At 36.2% G+C, this 21759-nt stretch overlaps 1 protein-coding gene across 2 annotated transcripts in view; it reads right to left on the bottom strand.

Annotated features, from left to right (window-relative positions):
• The window catches only part of CDK13 (cyclin dependent kinase 13), a 137759-nt gene that overhangs the window by 86294 nt on the left and 29706 nt on the right, over positions 1-21759 (bottom strand). For both annotated transcript variants that reach the window (XM_073008945.1, XM_073008944.1), the window contains exons 2-5: positions 20069-20728; positions 11130-11300; positions 9291-9430; positions 6777-6947 (exon numbers count right to left, since the gene is read on the bottom strand). In XM_073008945.1, coding sequence (XP_072865046.1) covers positions 6777-6947; positions 9291-9430; positions 11130-11300; positions 20069-20728 — 1142 coding nt within the window. The remainder of the gene's footprint in view (positions 1-6776; positions 6948-9290; positions 9431-11129; positions 11301-20068; positions 20729-21759) is intronic.

Consider the following 21759-nt stretch of genomic DNA (forward strand, 5'->3'; position numbering starts at 1 on the left):
CCACTATAAAAGAAAAAACAGTAACTTATGAGTGACTTTCAACCCTGCCTTAAATGTGCTGCTGGAAGCCCCACTGTTACAGAAAAATTTTATTTTCAATTAAAAAAACCCTGCAAGTTCATTTCTCTTTTTAGGAGGGGAAAAAAAAGATAACACAGTTTACAGTTGCTAAGAACAGACTCCTTAGCAAAGCTCCCTGACTTATTGGGTATGTTCCACAGTAAGTTATTGCTTAAGTTTTTTCACTTCTTTTGAAACTTAACACCTTCAACTGAAATTCCAACAATTACACATTAACTAACAATAAAGAAAAATCTCTAGGCAGAAACAGGTTTGTCATTCATATGTAAGTTTGATTCAGTTCTAGCAGTGTTTGCAGATTCTTCTGGTTCCAGAAACTAGGTTGAGTTAGGGACCAGATTTGGTTTGTTTAACATCCCCAGTATTTAGATGGGCATTATTCAATGCTAAGATAATGAAAATGTTCTGTAACTTCACTGTCCAAAATGTAGTCCGTAGCTACATGTAGCTACAGAACACTTGGAACATGAACAATGCAGTTAAGAAACTAAACTTTTGATTTTATTTAATACTAATTAACTTAAATAGCTACATGTGGCTAGTGGCTACTGCATTGGCCAGCCCAGCTCTATCTAGAACCTAGCACAATAAACATTTGTGGTAAGAAAGAATGAACAAATCAATGTTGCTTTCTTCTCAAACCTCAGGAGATATCAGCAGTTCTAAACTGCGGGAATATAAATTCAGGCCTAGAAAAACACAAGGTAAATAATTTGGAAGCTAAGTATTCTTTAGGGGATATGCCAGTCTTTCATTGTCTTGTAAAAACAAGTCATGACAACTAATAATTAGAATGCCCTCCACTATACCTATCCAAACTGCACCCACCTTTAACATTCCACCTATTCCATAGAACTTTCTGAACTCTATTTCATTCATTCACTTACTCAAAATTTAATGATAATCAACTGTGGGCTGCACACAATGAATACAAAGAATAAAATTTAGTCCCTGCTCTCAGAAATACAGTAAGAATAAGATATGAAAACATGACAAGTTATATGAAAACACAAGTTATGGCTGGGCACGGTGGTTCACGCCTGTAATCCTAGCACTTTGGGAGGCTGAGGTGGGTGGATCACGTGAGTTCAAAACCAGCCTGGCCAACACGGTGAAACCCTGTCTCTACTAAAAACAGAAAAAAATTAGCTGGGCGTGGTGGCATACGTCTGTAATCCCAGCTACTCGGGGGGCTGAGACAGGAGAATCACTTGAACCCGGGAGGCAGAGGTTGCAGTAAGCCAAGATTGTACCACTGCACTCCAGCCTGGGTGACAGAGCAAGATTCCGTCTCAAAACAAAAACAAAACAAAGCAAAAATACAAGTTATATGAAAGAACTATTACAGAATTATGTATGACATGCAATGCAAGTATACGGGAGCACCTAACACTGTTTGTGAATCAGAGACTACAGAGGAAGTGACATGTGAGGACTTCTTCTCTGGACCACACAGTGACATGTTGCCACAAGCTTTTACTATAGAAAACTGTCTCCTGATTTTTAGGAAAATTCCACAGTAGAGTGCTCTAATTCCCTCATTATAAAAACACTAATATTCCAAGTATTACAGCTAAATTAATTAGGGGATAGTAATTATAATACTGATGTTTGGGTGTCCAGAATACCATGTTAAGTACCAAAACACTGTTTTGTTAAGTAGGAAGGTTTTATGTGAAATTTACAGTTAAGGTATAAGGTCACAGATTCGTAGTTTTAGGATTCTACCCCTCTGTGTAGTACTGTTACTAAGCAGAGTTGGTACCTTTTTGGGGGTGGGGTAGAAGAAGAAAAAGAAGAATGTTAATGTGTAGGTCTTATCAGTAGAAACAGGTACATTTCAGTTGACGAATTTTTTAAATCTGAACACTGAAAATTTACATCTTGAAATAAAGATCAATGACTCGAGTTTTTACTTTATACAGCATAAAAGTCTTCTTTACCAAGAGAATTTTTTTTTTTTTTTTTTTTTTTTTTTTTTTTTGAGACACAGTCTCACTCTGTCGCCCAGCCTGGAATGCAGTGGCACGATCTCAGCTCACTGCAACCTCTGCCTCCCGGGTTCAAGCGATTCTCCTGCCTCAGCCTCCGTAGTAGCTGGGATTACACGCACGTGTCCCCACACCCAGCTGGCCTCTTGGCCAGGCTGGTCTGGAACTCCTGACCTCAGGTGATCCACCCGCCTCAGCCTCCCAAAGTGCTGGGATTACAGGTGTGAGCCACCATGCCCAGCCTACCCAGAGAATTGTAAACAGCACTAAAATGCTTAATATTTAACTAAATATTATTTTACTCATTCAGAAAGTATTCTTCTATAACTTTATAATCCTCAGTGAAAGGAAGAAAGTAACAAAGAAAAGCTTATATCGCAAATTAATTCTATTTTCAGCAAATGCATCTCCATTCACAATCTGTTATAAACACTGAACAGTTCAAAGACTTTTTGAACAGTGAAATAGGAACATAAATACTGAAACTAATGTAAGTAACTGCATCCCACTCTCCTTCCATACATGAAGAAACTGAGTATCTAGAAGAACAGGAAAAGCTCTCTGATCCCAAAACCCCACCTTGTTAACAATAAAAGATTTAAAAAATCAGACAAAAAGGTTCAAAGTTCCCTTCAAAGTGATTAAAAGAGATGAAACTACATGAAGATGAAAGAGTTAGGAGGAAATTTCAGAATCAGTTTATTCCCTGTCCATTCCCCCAATTAGTTTAGAAAAAGTTTCTTCAGGCCAGGTGTAACAACTCACACCTATAGTCCCAGCACTATGGGAGGCCGAGGCAGAAGGATCAATTGAGCCCAGAAGTTTGAGGCTGGCCTGGGGAACACGACAAGCCTCATCTCTACAAATCACTTTTTTAAAAATTAGCCAGGCATGCTGTCATGCGCCTGTGGTCCCAGCTGCTTGGGAGCCTGAGGCAGGAGGATCGCCTGGGGTCAAGTCTGCAGTGAGCCCTGATTGCATGCCACCGCACTCTAGCTTGGGTGACAGAATGAGACCCTGTCTCAAAGAAAAAACAAAACAAAGCAAACAACAACAACAACAAAAAAAAAAAAAAACAAGAAAAAGCCTCTTCTGCATCTGTTTCTGCACAAAAATATACCCATGACTCGGTGATACCACTTAACCCTCTGTTTCTTAAGAATAATTCCTTCTTTAAGATGAAATAAAATTTCACTTTTGGCAGGGTACGGGGGCTCAAGCCTGTGATGCAAGCACTTTGGGAGGCCGAGGCAGGCAGATCACTTGAAGTCAGGAGTTCCAGACCAGCCTGGCCAACATAGCGAAACCCCGTCTCTACTAAAAACATAAAAATTAAAAATTAGATGAGTGTAGTGACGTACACCTGTAATCCTGGCTACTTGGAAGGCTGAGGCACGAGAATAGCTTGAATCTGAGAGGCAGAGATTGCAATGAGCTGAGACCGTGCCACTGCACTCTAGCCTGGGCAACAGAGCAAGACTTGGGTCACAAAAAAACAAAAAAATTTTTTTTTACTTTCAATAATTAATTGAAATTAATAACCTTCATGATTAACTTTTTCTCATTTTTAAGTAAAGCCAAGTTTTAAGAAAATATATTTATGATGTTTTCCTTTTTTTTTTTTTTTTAGACACAGAATCTCGCTCTGTTGCTTAAGCTGGAGTGCAATGGTGCAATCTCGGCTCACTGCAACCTCCACCTCCTGGGTTCAAACAATTCTCCTGCTTCAACCTCCTGAGTAGCTGGGACTCTAGGCACGCATCACCACGCCTGGCTAATTTTTGTATTTTTAGTTGAGATGGGTTTCACCATGTTGGCCAGGCTGGTCTCGAACAACACCTGACCTCAGTCGAGTGATCCACCCACCTCGGCTTTCCTCAAGTGCTGGGATTACAGGCATGAGCCACTGCACGGGGCATTTATGATGTTTCTCGTACACAACTAATAGCTTAGTTAAACAATGTGATGTTTATATTTTTTAAAGTTAATATTTTTACTTGATTTTTGTATTGTTTCTAATTTTCATATTTACATTGTTAAGTCTAAACTTTTACTTTTTAATGTTTATACATTCCAATACACTCATTTTAGACTAGCCTGTAACATTTAACCAGTGTTACTGAACTGTCTTTATGCTCTAACTAGACAATTAAAATTAGTTTAATACCACACAGCATGGCAATCACAATTAGCATAATGTCATACAGCTAGCGTGGTCAGGATTAGACTTCAAATCTAGTTCCCTTTTCAGAAAATATGTTGCTTCATCATAGTTCCCATCAAAATTATTAGATTCATTTAAGAAAGAATTATGTTTTAAATTTTATAACTTCTCACACACACTAATGCATTTAACTAATTCCAGGTACCTACATGTAACTTCTCACATAGTAAAACACATTCTTATTTATCATGACTCATAGAATTACAAACAGGATTATGGTAGGAAGAAAGATGATGAAGGGTGCAAATAACATGAAAATCTATGATTTCTGAAGTGCAGCGCTAGGCACTGAGGAGAAATAAAACTAAAAACAAAGCAAAAAAAGGCTCAGGGAATTTATAACCTGATAAAGAACATAAATTATGACCATAATTGTAATACCAGGAAGACTATTACTATATTCACAGATAGTACTGTTTAAGTATTAAAGTATAAATAGGATTATTTAAAAAAATAGATCTCATATATTCATTCAGCAATTAGTCATTCAGCACATTCTATGGTCCAGCCACTGAGCTAGGTAGGAGGCACAACAGTGAAGAAAACAGGTATGGTTCCCATCTATCTGTACAGAAACAAGTAACAAACCATTATAATTATTCCCACTTACTAGGAAATATTAAATTGTCTGTGTCTATACGTAGTGGAAAGTGGGAAGACTGATAAGGTAAGGCCTCACTAATGAATAAAGCAACATTCAGGCTGAGACCTCAGGCGTGAAAAATTAGCCTTTCAAATTGTGCATGCGTGCATGTGTGAATGAGTGTGTGGGTATGTGTGTGTCTGTGAAACCTGGTGGGCAATCAAAATGGCATAGATGGGATTGGAGAAGCAAGCAGGGAGGTGATCTCACAGATCAAAAAAGCAGGACGGCCCAGGTATGCTGGAGGAAAAGCAAATATACTAACTTAGCTAGAGCATGAGGTTAATGCAAAACAAACAGCACTTGCACATTACTTTCACGTTTAAAAGTCTTAATTCTTACCATGATAGATAATGTTTCCCTTTTATGGATGAAGGGATAACAGACTCAAAAGGGCTAAAAGCCTTACTAATAAGCCCACACCACTAATGCACTCAGTCTCAAGACCCAGATATTCTAATTCAAGTCACACCAGTACCCCTTCTACCACACAATAAGTGGTAATGAAAAATAAAGTTGAAAAGACAAACCAGGGTAAAAGTCAGGCTGAGAAATGCAAGCTTTACTAGGGACAAAAAGTAACAGAAGTGACATCAATTAAAAAGATGATTCTGAACTCCATATTGTACTTTCAAACAGTTCCTTTATGCAAAATAACTACCATGTAGTTTATCAATTATTTTGAATTGTGTCCCCCAGAAGAGTGAGAGAGAGAGAAAGAAAGAGAGAGAGAGAGAGAGAGAGAGAGAGTCTGTGTGTGTGTAGCTGGGGAAGACATTCCTACTTTAATCTTTTTCTTTTCGTTTTTAGAGACAAGGTCTTCATCTGTCACCCAGATTGGAGTGCAGGGTGCAATCACAGTTCACTGAAGCCTCCATCTCCTGCACTCGAGATCCTCCTGCCTCAGCCTCCTGAGTAAATGGAACCACAGGCATGCACCACCATGCAGGGCTAATTTTCTGATTTTTTTTTGTAGAGATGGGCTCTCATTATGTTGCCCAGGCTGGTCTTGAACTCCTGGACTCAAGTGTGCCTCACACCCTGGACTCACAAAGTGTTTGGCTTATAGATGTGCAACACTGTGTCTGTTTTATGTTAGATTTAGTTTGAAAAAAAGTTTTGCTGTTTGCAAACCTCAGAATATAGTCAGTAAACTTTGGTTCTACAATCTCATGAAGATTTAAATATAAGATTCACATAAAGATCCTATATTTACATCTTAAATACAAGATTTAATATAAGATTGTATAAAGATTTAAATCTAAAATCTAAGATGTAAAACATACCAGCAGTAGAGCACTGCTTTCACCCATCATATGCCCTATAATAACTACTTTAATAAGCAGGCTAATTTTTTGTCAGCTTCTCTGCTAAATAATAACTATACATATATACATACCCCACTATAGATTAAAGGCAATTTCAAGTATGATTTTTGCCTCCATACTTTCAGAAATAATACATATGCCTACCATAAAGTTTCCTTGTATGTTAAGGCATTTGTAACATAAAAATGTAGAGTAAAAATACTACTACTACGAACTGGTTTTTCAACTACTAAAAAATGAACTCTAAAAACTACACGCTGATGTCAAAAAAACACATATTACTAGTGAATACTTTATGTGTAACATTGGCAAATACCCTTTACGAAGTTTACTCAAAACCCACCAAAGTAAATCAATCAATTCTTCAACTCTACCAAACTTAAAAATATAGTTTCACATTAGAGCAACAGTATCTAATTACTCAAATTGTCAAATCTATAAAAAAATTTGCAAGTTAGCAATATTAATCATGAATACAAAGAATTAGTTATTTAAATATGCGCACATACCTTTGTCCTTCTTGAAATCTAGAGCATCTTCTTTATCAGTCACTATTTCCTTCATATTGATAATACTCTGATGGGTAAGCTGCCGGAGAATTTTAATTTCTCGAATTGCTGTAATTGGAAAGCCTTCCTTTTCATTATCCAGACGTACTTTTTTTAAGGCTACCATTTCTCCTATTAAGGAATTTAATAAAATCAGGTTACCAGCTGACAAAAGCAGATGACATTTTTCTTAACTTTAAATGTATTTTAATTTAATTCTGTTCTTACTTCTCAAAAATACAACCCACAAAATACATCTGTTTCCAATATACCAAATAATACTTATAGTTCAAAAAAATTAAGTCTGTCATTGAACAAATTATGCAATATTTATATAAACAAGGGAATACTATACAACTGTTAAAAATGAGCTAAGTCCAAATATATTATGCTCCCCATTTATATATTCAGTGAATAAAGTAAGATGCTTTTACATTCACTTTGAAAAAAATAAAAAGAAAACAGAAAGATGCTAGGTCGGATGCGGTAGCTCATTCCTGTAATCCCAGCACTTTGGGAGGCCGAGGAGGACAGATTACGAGGTCAGGAGTTCGAGACCAACCTGGCCAACATAGTGAAACCCCAACTCTACTAAAAACACAAAAAATTAGCTGGGCACCTGTAACCTCAGCAACTTGGGTGGCTGAGGCAGGAGAATCACTCAAACCTGGGAGGTGGAGGCTGCAGTCAGCCGAGATCACACCACTGCACTTCAGCCTGGGTGATAGTGCAAGACTCCACCTCAAAAAAAAAAGATGCTGAAGACTGGGTATATCACACTGTCATATTTTTTTTTAAAGTGAACAAGGGAAAGACAAATATATAGCCCATATGCTTATGTATGCATAAAATTTCTCTGAATAGAGAAAAACTCTATCAGTGAAAAAAATATGCTCAGACATATTACTTGCCCAAACCTGGCCAGTTACCTAGTAGTAAAACTGGAATTCAAAATCCAGTTACTTGCCTCAAAAATATACGTTCTTCCCCACTACATTAAATTGTCACATAATTTAAGTATGAGTCAGCTTTTTATCAGAAATGATCCAAATAGAAAATGAAATATACACACATACACAAAGTCTATTATAAGAAAAAATTCACTATAATAAAGGTTTGTTCATTCCACTTCTTTGGAGAAAAAAATGTTCTTACAAATTTTCTAAAAGAAAGAGGTATATTCTTTTAATCATTACAACTTATTCTATTCATTTTAATGGAATGCCTTCTATATTGTGTATGAGTCCTGGTTTTACTTAACAGTTTTAAAAGTTGTAATTTAATGTTTTTGATAACACGTCATTATAAATACTAATTATTACTCTATGAAGTAATTGCCCTCAGTAGTTTCTAACCATAAAGTCATCTCCCATATACTATATGGCCTCAAATAGCTGTGCTGTTTTCATCTATTGGTTTTTTTCCTTGAGACAGAGTCTCGTTCTGTTGCCCAGACTGGAGTGCAGTGGCGCAATCTTGGCTCACTGCAACCTCCACCTCCAGGGTTCAAGCAATTCTCCTGCCTCAGCCTCCCAAGTAGCTGGGATTATAGGTGCCCGCCACCACACCCGGCTAATTTGTGTGTTTTTATTTTATTTTATTATTTTCTGAGGTGGAGTCTTGCTCTGTCGTTCAGGCTGGAGTGCAGTGGCACGATCTCAGTTCACTACAACCTCCACCCGCTGGGTTCCAGCCTCAGCCTCCCGAGTAGCTGGGTTTACAGGCATGTGACACTATGCCCAGGTAATTTTTGTGTCTTTGGTAGAGACAGGGTTTCTTCATGTTGGCCAGGCTGGTCTCAAACTCCTGGCCTTAGGTCATCTTCCTGCCTCTGCCTCCCAAAGTGCTGGGATTATAGGCATGAGCAACCATGCCCAGTCTATTGGTTTATTTCAATAAGCAATTATGAGTAAAGAAAGATAAAATGCTAGCTCTATGCATTATTAAGTAAAATACATAGCTTCTGACACAGCTACTTTTTGCTTCTCCTGTGAAGCCTTTTAAAACTTTCTCTGAGTTCCTGATTATGTTATGAAAGATTAAGCTGCTAAAATTGACCTCCAAGGATAGTTACTGCAGGAAAAAAATTGAAGGCTAAATGAAAGTGTTGTGTAAGGCTTACGACAAAAAAAAATTTACTAGTAAGATTAATTCAGGTCAAGATACCTTTCCCTCTGATTAATAACAGTGTAAGAATTACTCACCATAAAAGAGGAAAGAAAAACTAAATCCTACCATACAGTATATCACAAATACTAAAGGAACACTTTTTAAAATATACACATATACGGACTCACTTACATGTACTCATAACTTACAAAATGCATATATAGAATAAAATTAAAAACAAGATGAAACAAAAGCACAATAAATTTGAATTTTTTTGGAAAATTTCCAAAGCTAAACATTAGAAAAGAAACACAAACTAAGTACATTCCGTAGGCCCAAAAGATCCCCAGAACTTGGCATTCTTACCAGTGTCTTTATCCCTGGCTTTGTAAACTTGTCCGTAAGTACCTTCTCCAATAATTCCGATGATATCAAATTTATCCACGCAGCGTTTTCCCCAGTCAATATCTTTTTCTTTGATTTCACCATAGCGAGGCCCACATATTCTATCAAATATAGTTCTAAAGTTTTTATATACAATCAAGCAAATTGAATAAACTGTCTAATAACTCAGTATGTACTTGCCACCCAATTGTATATTCTTTATTCTTCCCTACTCTTGCAGTATTTATCATCATCTATCTAAAACAAGTAACACTGATTTGGTATTGTAAGTTATCATAAAAATTGAGGTATCATTTCTATATACTGACTCTTCTTCTGTAGACAAGTATTTAAACTGAGGAAAAAAGTAGTAGAGCTTGTATGCAGGGTTTTCAAAAATAAAATGTAATTTTTCAATGAGTAGATGAAACCAACACTAGTAAGAGTCAAAATTCTCTAATCAATCTCCAGGGAGTTTTATTTTTCATCCATTAACAATATACATAATCTACTTTTAAAAAACAAGAGTTTGATAAAGAATGTTAACAAAAATCTAACTATAAAACTTATTGACAAATTTAGACTTATGGCTGGATGAAATCATCTGAAAAACATCAAAAAAAAAAGATTTTGCAGTCTAAGAGAGTACAAAAGGTATTAATACAACCAACTCTCATGAATCCACATTTAAGCAGATACAGATGGATAGGTAGGACAAAAATCTTACATTCTTCAAAAAGATATATAATTTTGTAGTATTTTAATATTATACTAAATCACAGAAATTCAAGTAAAAGAATAAAATTACAGTGCTCAAGAAGAGAGTATATTTTTTGGCTTTTTTTTTTTTTTTTTTTTTTTGAAACAGGGTCTTGCTTTGTCACCCAGGCTGGAGTACAGTAGCACACGATCATAGCTCATTACAGCCCTGACCTCTTTGGCTCTGGTGATACTCTTGCCTTAGCCTCCTGAGCAGCTGGGACCACAGGCATGCACCACCACACCGGGCTTTTTTCTTTCTTTCTTTCTTTTTTTTTTTTTGTAGAGATGGGGTTTCCCTATGTTGCTCAAGCTGGTATCAAACTCCTGGACTCAAGTGATTCTCCCATCTCGGCCTCCCAAAGTGCTGGGATTATAGGCATGAGCCACTGTGCCCGGCCAGTTTAGAAAATGACCTCAAACACACACACTACGCACTACCTCAACTGCAATTCTAAAATCAGATCTAACTTAAAGTCCTCACTGTCCCTTGGTTAGGAAATTTAAAAAAAAAAAAAAAAAAAAAGCACCAGTGTTGCCCGCCTTTAACTGATTAACAGGTTTTAAGGGAAAGAGGTCTCTCTAGGCACTTACTTGAAGCTAATTTAGGATACAAATTTCAAACCACCTTCTACTCCATCTCTTGCAAAACAAAGAATATATTTGTTTATAGGAGAAAATGGAGCTAAAAGCAAAGGTAACAGCAGCTTGCCCATTACTAATTTTATTTGGGCTCACTAAATGCTGACTTCTACTCTGCCCAATTTCAGTGTTTCTGTGTTCAATCTCTTAATAACAGAAAGTATCTTAAACAAATACAATACCCCAGGAAATTAATACATTACAAATTATGAAGGAAAATTAAATTTGGTTTTATTAGTCATTGTGATTAGGAATGCAAGCAATTATGAATTTTTTCAAAACTGTAATAGAATTCATATATTTAAGTTGAAAGAATAAGTACATTTTTTATTTTAAGCCTTAATTTAGTGTTTTATGAACTTCTGATGACCCAGAATCACTGCCGGTCAATTTAAGAGCAGGTAGAAAGCAAGCACATACTTAGGCCTCCTTTTACTATGTAATTGTGTTGCTGTTTTCTTTTCCTCTGGACTCTTTGAGAGATCGTCTCCTCCTGGTAGCTCAGGGGGCAGCGGTAAATCAGCAAGAAGACATCGGAGTTTCTTTTCTACTTCTTTTTTAACTGCTTTTACTGAAATATTTCCTCGTAAGCTAAAAGCGAAAGAAGTCAGACAAATAAAAATTTTGTTAAATAATAAAAATGTGCTTATGTCTTACATTTAAGTAGCAATAGTCATGAATATTCAACAATATTTTACATTATAAGACTATTGTCTGAGTTTCTTTCTAGCTAAAGTAATACACTATACTCAACTGTAAAATGCAAAATTGGGGGTAAAAATGATACAGAATTAGGTAAAAACTAAGGAAATCTGTATAAAGTAGGAACTTTCATGATAACTTTGTATCAATATTGATTCATTGTTAACTAATGTACCACAATGATGTAAGATATTAACAGTAAGGAAACTGGGTACAGGGTATTCAGGGTCCCTGTAGTATCTTCATAATTTTTCTATAAATATAAGACTGTTATAAAAATAAAGTTTATTTTTTAAAACGATACAGAATTAGCTATAAAACTGTACATTAAAATTGAAAATCAACTAAACATGCTTTGCATAAAAACTCAGTTTTGCAAAGCATTTCTTTTTTTTTTTTTTTTTGAGATGCAGTCTCACTGTCGCCCAGGCTGGAGTGCAGTGGCAGGATCTTGGCTCACTGCAACCTCCACCTCTTGGGTTCAAGCGATTCTCTTGTCTCAGCCTCCCAAATAGCTGGGATTACAGGTGCCTGCCACTACACCCGGCTAACTTTTGTATTTTTAGTAGAGACAGGGTTTCACCATGCTGGCCAGGCTGGTCTTGAACTCCCGACCTCAAGTGATCTGCCCGCCTTGGCCTCACAACACCCAGCTGCAAAGCACTTACTTTGATTCTGGTAGAGACACAAAAGATATTTTACTGTAATAAATAAATGAAAGCACATGATAATATTTATCTTGCCCATTTAAATATCCACAAACAACAGCTAATTCAGCTTTGACCCTTTCCAGGGTTAATTAATTTTTCTAAATTGGACAATGATTCTTCTAATTTTTTTAAGATTCCAGCCTACTAGAATTACAGCTGAAATTTAAACTCCATTAGCTTTGTACTTTTTATGAATGCATAAAGAGCTCTGAGTTTTAAAGTATATCTTAACTTGGCAATTTATTTTAAATTTCCCTGATATGACAAAGTATGTCATCTAATATAATGTGACATGTTGAAAGAGAATCTCATAATGATAATAAAATTTGGACTTCACATACTGTCTTAGCAGTTGAGTCCCATAGTGAAAAAATTTATTGCAACTACACTGCTGTGATCAGAAATTACTGAAGATATTATTATCAATGTAAATAATTGTAATTATCCTCCTATTCATGTTGAACAATAATACTGTAAAACAAATGAATCCTTTAATACTACTTGATAAAAACAACTTAATAATACCATCTGATAAAAACGACTTAATAATCATAGTAAATGTATATCCTGTGTTACTCACTGAAAGGTTCTTTAACAGAGAAAAAACATGCTTTAAAACAAACTGGTTTGTAGTTTTGTTTTGTTTCTTTAAGACGCAGTCTTGCTCTGTTGCCCAGGCTGGAGTGCAGTGGCACAATCTCAGCTCACTGCAACCTCTGTCACCCGAGTTCAAGCAATTCTGCTGCCTCAGCCTTCCAAGTAGCTGGGACTACAGGCACGCATCACCATGCCCGGCTAATTTTTTTGTATTTCTAGTAGAGATAGGGTTTCACCATGTTGGCCAGGCTGGTCTTGTACTCCCGACCTCAGGTGATCCAAAAGAACTGCCTCGGCCTCCCAGAGAGCTGGGATTATAGGCGTGAGCCATCATGCCAGGCCTGTAGTTTTAATTTTAAAATAATCTATCACACAGTCCACTTCTCAATTTTCCTCTCCCTCCATTCAGCAAATATTGATTATGAGCTTCCATGTGCTAGGTATTTTGTAAGGCACTGGAAATTTAACAACAAACACATTAAGCTACAGTTTCTTTCAAAAAAGAGCTTACAGTCTGGAAGACAGGTAGGAAGTAGGATAAAGTGTTATACAAACAGATTCCTAGAGTAATGTAGTAGCTAAAGGGTAGCTAAATCAAGTCTGAAATACAGTAAAGGCTTCTTTCTAGAAAAGGTATCACCTGAACGCCAACTGAAAATAGGCCTATTTAGAATAACTTATTTGAAAACTATAGTCTCTTAACTTGTAATGAGGCTTTAGTCAAGAGTTATCTGAAGATTCAATCAACATTTCTGAAAGCAAAAAACTAAAGTTTTAATTTCAGTTATAATTTAAAACTTAAACTATCTATATTAAATGTTATATTAACTATCAAATATTACTTTCCAAGAATATTACATAATTTAAAACATTTTTATTGAATATTTGCAATAATCAAATAGAAAATGTGCTTTTAAAAACACTTCCATATACCACAGCAACAAAAATAAAATGCCTTAAAAAGAAATACACACATGCAACAGAAAAAAAATAAAACATCTGACTGAAGAACATAAAACTAGATCTGAACAAATGAAAAGAAACCATGTTTTAATATGGGAAACTAATATTATAAAGCTGTCTCCAAATTATGACTCTATTACATTTAATAGAGTTCCAAAAAAATCCAAGAAAGTTTTTTTTTTTAATACAACTTGACAACCTGACTGATTATAAAATTTGTCTAAGAATAAAGACAAAAGAACTGACAAGAAATTTCTGAAAAAGAGAAATTAAGTAGGATTTGCCCAGTCAAGCTATTCAAAGATCTAGAACTACAAGCCAAAGGCTGGTTGAAGTCAAAGGATATATATTATTCAGTCTATCTAATGTTTTATAAAGAACTATGAATTGTGAGTAATTTTAAATCCAAAGATTTACATAATATTCAGGTTCTAGGCTTCCTCTTTTAAAAAAGCAAAAGTTCTAAGACAAGCTTAAATTCTTGTAGAGCAACACTGATGCTCCAGCTCAACAGCAGAGCTGTTTACTCATCACAAATTTACTTCATCCCCTTCATTTTTATATTACTGTTTGCCCCTAAAATAGAAATTTGAGTTTGGGAGCCAATATACCATGTATCTAAAGACATTACAATGGTAAGATACTGACAAATAAAATATGTTAAAGAAAAGAAAATAGAGAAACAGATATATGTAAGAATTTTTATATATGGAAATTAGTGAGATGAATTATACAATACAGTACTGGTAACAACACTGGGTTGGGGCAGTAAAGAATCAGAACACTTCTTTACACTATAACCAAAAGCAAACTTCTATGAGATCTGACTTAACATTTTTAAATTTTATAAACCTAGAAGTCTTAAAGAAAAGAGAATAGATTTGACTAGATAAAAATGGAAAACATTCATACAACCAAAAGCAAAACAAATGTCAAAGATAAGCAATAGATTCTGAGAGGCAAAGGTCAACATCTCTAACATAACAACTAAAAACCCAATTTGAAAAAGGGAAACAACTTTAAGGAAAAGCCAGCACAGAATACAAGCAAGCAATTCACCAGAAAAATAATAAATAACCAATAAACGTTCTAGAAAACACCATACCTCATTATCAGAAAAATGCAAAATTAAATAATTACGTATTTTAAAGAGTGTCAAAATTGACACTATCCAAAACTGTTATGGCAATTTCATACATCTGGGTGCATAAATTGGTATACAGCCTTATTAAGACATAATTTGGCAGTTTCTATCAAATTTTTAATGTGTGTACTTTGACATGTTAACTATCCTATAAAAATTACCTAAATATACATAAAATATTAATACATAAGGAGAGTTTAATAGCAAATAATTATAAACCTAAGTATCCATTAATCAACAGAACAACACGATACATCCATTCCTGTAATAAGAATATTGGGCCCATCTATACCAACATGGAAAGATCTCCAACACATTAAATGAAAAAGCAAGTCAAGGAACATTATCCATGGTATGATCCTAATTTTAAAAATAATAATAAAATAATCACATTCTCTGAAAACACACAGATTACCATCTATCTCATGATTTTGTGGGAAAACAGACTGTAATTTTGGGAATGAAGCAAAATTCAAAGTGAGCCTAACATATACCTTTGGCAAGGAAACACGAAAAAACAAATGAGGTCATGTCAAAAGAATAAAGCAGTCAGCTTATAGCAGCTTCCACTGGCCAAATTTCAGACAATGTGAGGGTCAAAAGGAATAGTGGCTATTACTATTAGTAACACAGAAAATAAATAAAAATCCATGAGAGTAGAATGATTAAATGGGATATGGGGAAACATGTATATACAAAATAAGGCCAGCTAATGTTAAAAGGAATGGCAGAATTAGAAAATAACCATTTTCAATTTGTGCAGCAGCAATGGAAAAAAAAAATCACCATTTGCAGTCCCTACTATAGTAACTGAATTAGACAAATACCATTCATGGCTGCTAAACCATTAGGTGATAGGTTGTTGGGAAAAAGGATATTCAATCACTGCCAAAAGTATTACCCTAGAGCTCACTTCTAATTGCAAAGAGGAAAATGTACCCTCATACATGGAGAGACCTTAAAGTTGGTCATCAACTTAACCAAGTGATCACATCACTACTAGCAGAGTAAGACAATCTGGTATTTTGGTCCTCCTGTAACGACAGCATAAAATACATAAAATCACCTCTTAAATATTCTGGCTAAAAAACTGTGTATTCTTTATCTAAACAAAGCACAAGTAATTTCCAGATTATGGGAAATAAAGGGATTAGAGAAGAACAACTTAAATGATAACAAGAAGAAATAATCAGATAAATCCAAAGGTAAGACATGCTGTAAGATTACTGACCCAGACTCTTCAAAAAGTCATGGGGCTGGAGACAGGGGGTGGGTGGAGGAGAGTACTGATTATTGATTATATATAGTGCATGATATTATTGTTTGTTTATTTATATTAGATTAACTACTGTTGATTTCCTTGTTATCACAATAATGATACTGTGATCAAGCAGGAGACTGACCTTATTCTTGGGAGATGACTTAAATATTTACAGTATAGTAAAAAGAAACATATACACAGCCGGGAGTGGTGGCTCACGCCTGTAATCCCAACACTTTGGGAGGCCAAGGCAGGCAGATCACAAGGTCAGGGGTTCGAGACCAGCCTGGCCAACATGGTGAAACCCCATCTCAACTAAAAATACAAAATTTAGCCAGGCATGGTGGTGTGCACCTGTAATCCCAGCTACTCCGAAAGCTGAGGCAGGAGAATTGCTTGAACCCAGGAGGCAGAGGTTGCAGTGAGCCTAAATGGCGCCTCTGCGTTCCAGCCTGGGCAACAGGGCAAGACTTCATCTCGGGGAGAACTATATACACACACACACATACCCTCATTAGCTCTCTTAAACAACTAGAGATGGAGTGTGTGTGTGTGTGTGTGTATGTGTGTGTGTGTGTGTGTGTAATTTTTTCCTTTTTTTGAGACAGGGTCGCACTTTGTCACCCAGGCAGGAGTGCAGTGGCGCAATCACAGCTCACTGCATCCTCGACCTCTCGGGCTCAGGTGATCCTCCCACCTCAGCCTCCCAAGTAGCTAGGACTACAGGCATGCACCACCACAGCCAGCTAATTTTTGTATTTTTTGTAGAGATAGGGTTTCGCCAAGTTGCCGAGGATTGTCGCAAACTCCTGGGTTCAGCCATCTGCCCACCTTGGCTTTCCAAAGTGCTCATTACACTTTGGGATTACAACTGTGAGCCACCACACCCGCTGAGACGGAGCATATAAAACAAAACATAACTTCCATCCAGTAAACACAGATGCTAACTGTATTATTCTTTCAATTTTTCTAAGTGCTTAAATACTTTCAAAATAAAAGAAGTATGAGGGAAGGGGAGAATTTACTTGGACATAATAAAACAGCAAAAACAAGTGGAGTAGAGGTTTGCAAAATCAAGAGGCCACTCAAAACACACACACACCCTTTTGCTAATGTATTTGTGGATACAACAGTGAGAGTCAACCAGGAATACAGATACAGGCATGCTCAAAGAAAGCAAAGATCGAAAGCTTTCCTTAAGATACAGCAATGAGATTATGCAGACCATTACTCACTCTTCTTTAAAATGATCTTTAAATTTACGTGAGTAACAAGTAAACAAAGATACCCCCATATTTGGGTTTCCTAAAGTATATTGTAACAGAAAAGATTGTTTCTTTACCTCAAGAGAAACAGTTTATAAACCACTTTCAACTAATAGCTGTTCAGCAAAAACCAAAAAGTATACAATGGTTACTAAAAAGAAACTTGTAAACATAAAATTACCATGAGCTTACTTTCGGATACATGAAAAATATGTCCTGGGGGTGCTCCTCCTTCATTATAAAAGAGGATGGAAAACCAACCAATAGTTCCTCTTTTACAAAAACCAATTATTTTCAAAGGAAGCACTAGGTCTATTCGTTACACAACAGATCTACATGTTACATATATAATGGTTCATATATTATACAATGTAAATCATACTTTGTAATTTTTACCTTTTTTCAATAATCTAAAGCAGTTTTAAATATCTGTAATATTTCCAGCAGTGCTGATTTATACTAGGACTAATTATAATAACTGAGATGCATAACACTTTACAGCTTGCAAAATTCAATCCATCAACTCGTTTAATGTTTACAACTAATCTGTGAGGTTAAACTGTAAATATTTTCACCCATGAATAGAACTAAATGGACTGAGGCACAGAAAGATTAAGTCATGAGAGGAGTAAGAAGTACAACTGGCACTAAAAACTAAGCTTTCTACTACAGCCTACTAACAAATATTATTGTACTTCTAACAGTATTATAAATAATAAATATAAAATAAGTCTCCTGTGCCATCCATTCCCTTCAGCATCCATTTATTTCCAAAAGTAATCACTTCTAACCATTTCTTTTTACAATACATTTTTATTTAATCACCTAAAAACTTTTATAAAAAGTAAAACAATATTAAGTCACTTCCTCATATGCAGTTAGTACATGCATTTCGGTAGTTAAATTACAGACATCAAAATAAGGAAAGTTCCATTGGTGATGAATTAATCTTTGGCCACACAGACATGTACTGGTAGTGCTCATGAATCTTAAGAAACTTCTGTATCCATTAAACATACAAACACATTCAAAGAAAGAAGAGACAACAAAAAGGGGAAAAAGCAGAGGAGACAGAAAAGGTGGATCCAAAAAAAAAAAGTAATGAACAATAATTAAATGTGCCATCAACTAATTAAAGACAGATGCATAAAGAATATCCTTATTAAGCACTCATATGTGTACATACAGAGTTCCTAAAAATATCCTAGTAAAAATTTACTCCTAAAGCATATATGAAGAATATAAAGTAGAGAACCACCAGTCTCAATAAAACATGGATTCTCAGTAACAGGTTACTCTCTAATGAAGTAACTCAATTCAATGAATTAACAGTCAAACTTGCAAATACAACAATTATAGTAGTATAATTAAATAACACCCAATTAAATTGGATGGGGTCTCCCAACAACATTTTGATTATTTTTCAAAAGGCACCTCAAAGGGCATGAAACTCAAGAATTATTATTTCACTTTTGTTTGTGTTAAATTATAAAATTTTCACAATGCCAAAGTAAGCACTTGTCCACATGGCATTTTTATCCACAAAATCTATTTTTTAAAGTCAGCTAGGAAAACTACTCATATAGTTGCTTTTTAATGGGGAGTGGGTGGGGGTGGAAGCTCTAATTTCTTCATAAAAATAAAAACAGCTAGCTGGTATAACAGGCAGATAAACCACACAAGTCTAATTATTCTACACTAGGACACAAAAAATAAACATTCTTAGTTGTATTTTAACTTCCTCTTAAGAATATGTTTCTCAATAAAAAATAAGTCATACCCTCAACGTTCGTAATAGAAATTTTTTAAACATGTTAAAGGAAAGCATCATCACATTATCAATTTTCTTTCTTTCTTTTTTTTTTTTTTTGGTTTTTTTTTTTGAGACACAGTCTTACTGTGTCACCCAGGCTGGCTGGAGTGCAGTGGTGCGACTTCGGCTCACTGCAACCTCCACTTCCCAGCTTCAAGTGACTCTCCTGCCTCAGCCTCCCTAGTAGCTGGGATTACAGGCACCCGCCACTGCGGCCGGCTAAGTATTTTGTATTTTTAGTAGACACGGGGTTTCACCATGTTGGCCAGGCTGGTCTTGAACTCCTGACCTCAGGTGATCCACTCGCCTCGGCCTCCCAAAGTGCTGGGATTACAGGCTTGAGCCACCACGCCTGGCCACATTATGAGTTTTCTATAATATAATGTGATTAATCCCAACTGCAAGACAGGCTTAAAAAAATTTTTTTTTAATTAAAAGAGTTAAGAAAAGACTAAACTAAAAAATGATAATAAAATCACTGACAGTGATAAATCTACGAGGCCACTGAAGAAACTTAGAAATAAATGAGACAAATGCTTATGAGATGTATATTAACCAGGGCCAACTCATTCATGAAATGTCCTGTTTCTGATTGCCATCATCAAGGAAAACTAAACCAAAGAGAATACTGGTATTTCTAATACCCAAAATCATACTGAAATATTCATTGTATCCCAAGGCAATGGCAATTTTTCCCTGAATGTCTTAGTATAAACTTTAATTTCGCCATCTTGTATGCAATGTGCTTAATTTTAAGATGCATACAATAAAGAAAATTCATTCACTTACTTATAGTCTTTTTCACTAAAGTTGTTTTGAGGGGGTTGGGGAGGTCAAATCATTTCTCACTTCAGACTTACATTTTTTCTTTGAGCAGTTATTGACAAATACTTTTTTCACTTACCTATCAGCTTCTTTATCTTCAGGCAGCATGGGAGGCAAAGGTAATGGTGGTAATGTAGAGGTCACTAAAGCTACATGTTGCTCCTTCTCCTTGGCTCCTATGCTTGGTGTAAGTGGTTTGGTTTTCTCTTTAAGAGATACTGGTTCCTCCTTTGTAGCAGCAGATTTACTCTCCTTTCCAACTATGACTGCTTTCTTGGCGGCTTTATCTACAATCAAATTATTTTCCACCTTCGTTACCTGAAGAGGTGGCTTTGTTTTTGCTTTGTCATTTTTTAAAGTTCCACCACTTGAGGGAGAAGGTGCATGTTCAATTTTAATTTTCTTCACATCCTTCACATGGTTTGTTTGTGATGCACTGGCACTAGTTTCTGTGTTCCCCTTGGTAGGTGTAGAAGTGTTTGAAGCTTTTGCAGCTTTGGCAGCAGCCTCAGCAGCCTTAGTTGCTTCTGCAGCTTTCGCTGCTTCTGCGGCTCTTGCTGCCTCTGCCGCTCGTGCTTTTTTATTCTTGTTCAATTCAGCTGCCAGGCTACTCTTCAGAGTTAGTGTGCTAGGAGAAATACTAGAATGACGACTTCTGGATCTAGACAATCTGTGCCTGCTACGAGATCTTGAATGCCTAGATGAATATGGGCTTCTGCTTCGGGATTTGCCAGACCGTCTGGTGAGAAATAATTAAGATTTAGTCAGTAATTCAGAAAGGTTCAGTTTGGAATTTACAAAGATAGTGCTAACTCAAGTTTATGAAATAAAATAGAAATTTACTTAATTTCAAAGTTACATTTTCGAAGGAGTTTTGAAAAATAAAAAGTTCTTTAAAGTAGAATATTATTTGGTGGTCATAGTTCTCTTCAAAATGGATTGCTCCGATCTTGCTTTGGTCTATAAATGTAAAAATGAGGAGGAAAAATGTGACAAGGCATCACTGCTGTCTCAGAAAAAAGAAGTAGGCAATAAGGCTACATCAATGGTAGTAGTAGCAGCAGGGTAAAATCTGACAAATCTTTTACCAGGAGACAGTTGCCACATCTCAAAAGTACCTTACTCAACCATAAGTTCAGAAATAAACAGTGCTCTGTCTATGGCAAGAGTGAAAAAGACAAGACTTACTACTGGGCAATAAATAGAGTCTCTTAGAGTTCGTTTCAGAAAGATAGTTTTAAGAAAATGTACAGCCAGGCGTGATGGTTCACGCCTGTAATCCCAGCACTTTGGGAGGCCAAGGTGGGCGGATCACGAGGTCAGGAGTTCGAGACAAGTCTGGCCAACATAGTGAATGAAACCCCATCTCTACTAGTACTGCAAAAAGTAGGCCAGGCGCAGTGGCTCAAGCCTGTAATCCCAGCACTTTGGGAGGCCAAGACGGGTGGATCACGAGGTCAGGAGATCGAGACCATCCTGGCTAACATGGTGAAACCCCGTTTCTACTAAAAAATACAAAAAACTAGCCGGGCGAGGTGGCAGGCGCCTGTAGTCCCAGCTACTCAGGAGGCTGAGGCAGGAGAATGGCGTAAACCCGGGAGGCAGAGCCTGGAGTAAGCTGAGATCTGGCCACTGCACTCCAGCCTGGGCGACAGAGCAAGACTCCGCCTCAAGAAAAAAAAAAAACTGCAAAAAGTAGCCGGGCATGGTGGCACGCGCCTGTAGTCTAAGGCAGGAGAATTGCTTGAACCTGGGAGGTGGAGGGCAACA

The sequence above is a fragment of the Chlorocebus sabaeus genome, chromosome 21, assembly GCF_047675955.1.
Source record: "Chlorocebus sabaeus isolate Y175 chromosome 21, mChlSab1.0.hap1, whole genome shotgun sequence".
NCBI classification, from domain to species: domain Eukaryota; kingdom Metazoa; phylum Chordata; class Mammalia; order Primates; family Cercopithecidae; genus Chlorocebus; species Chlorocebus sabaeus.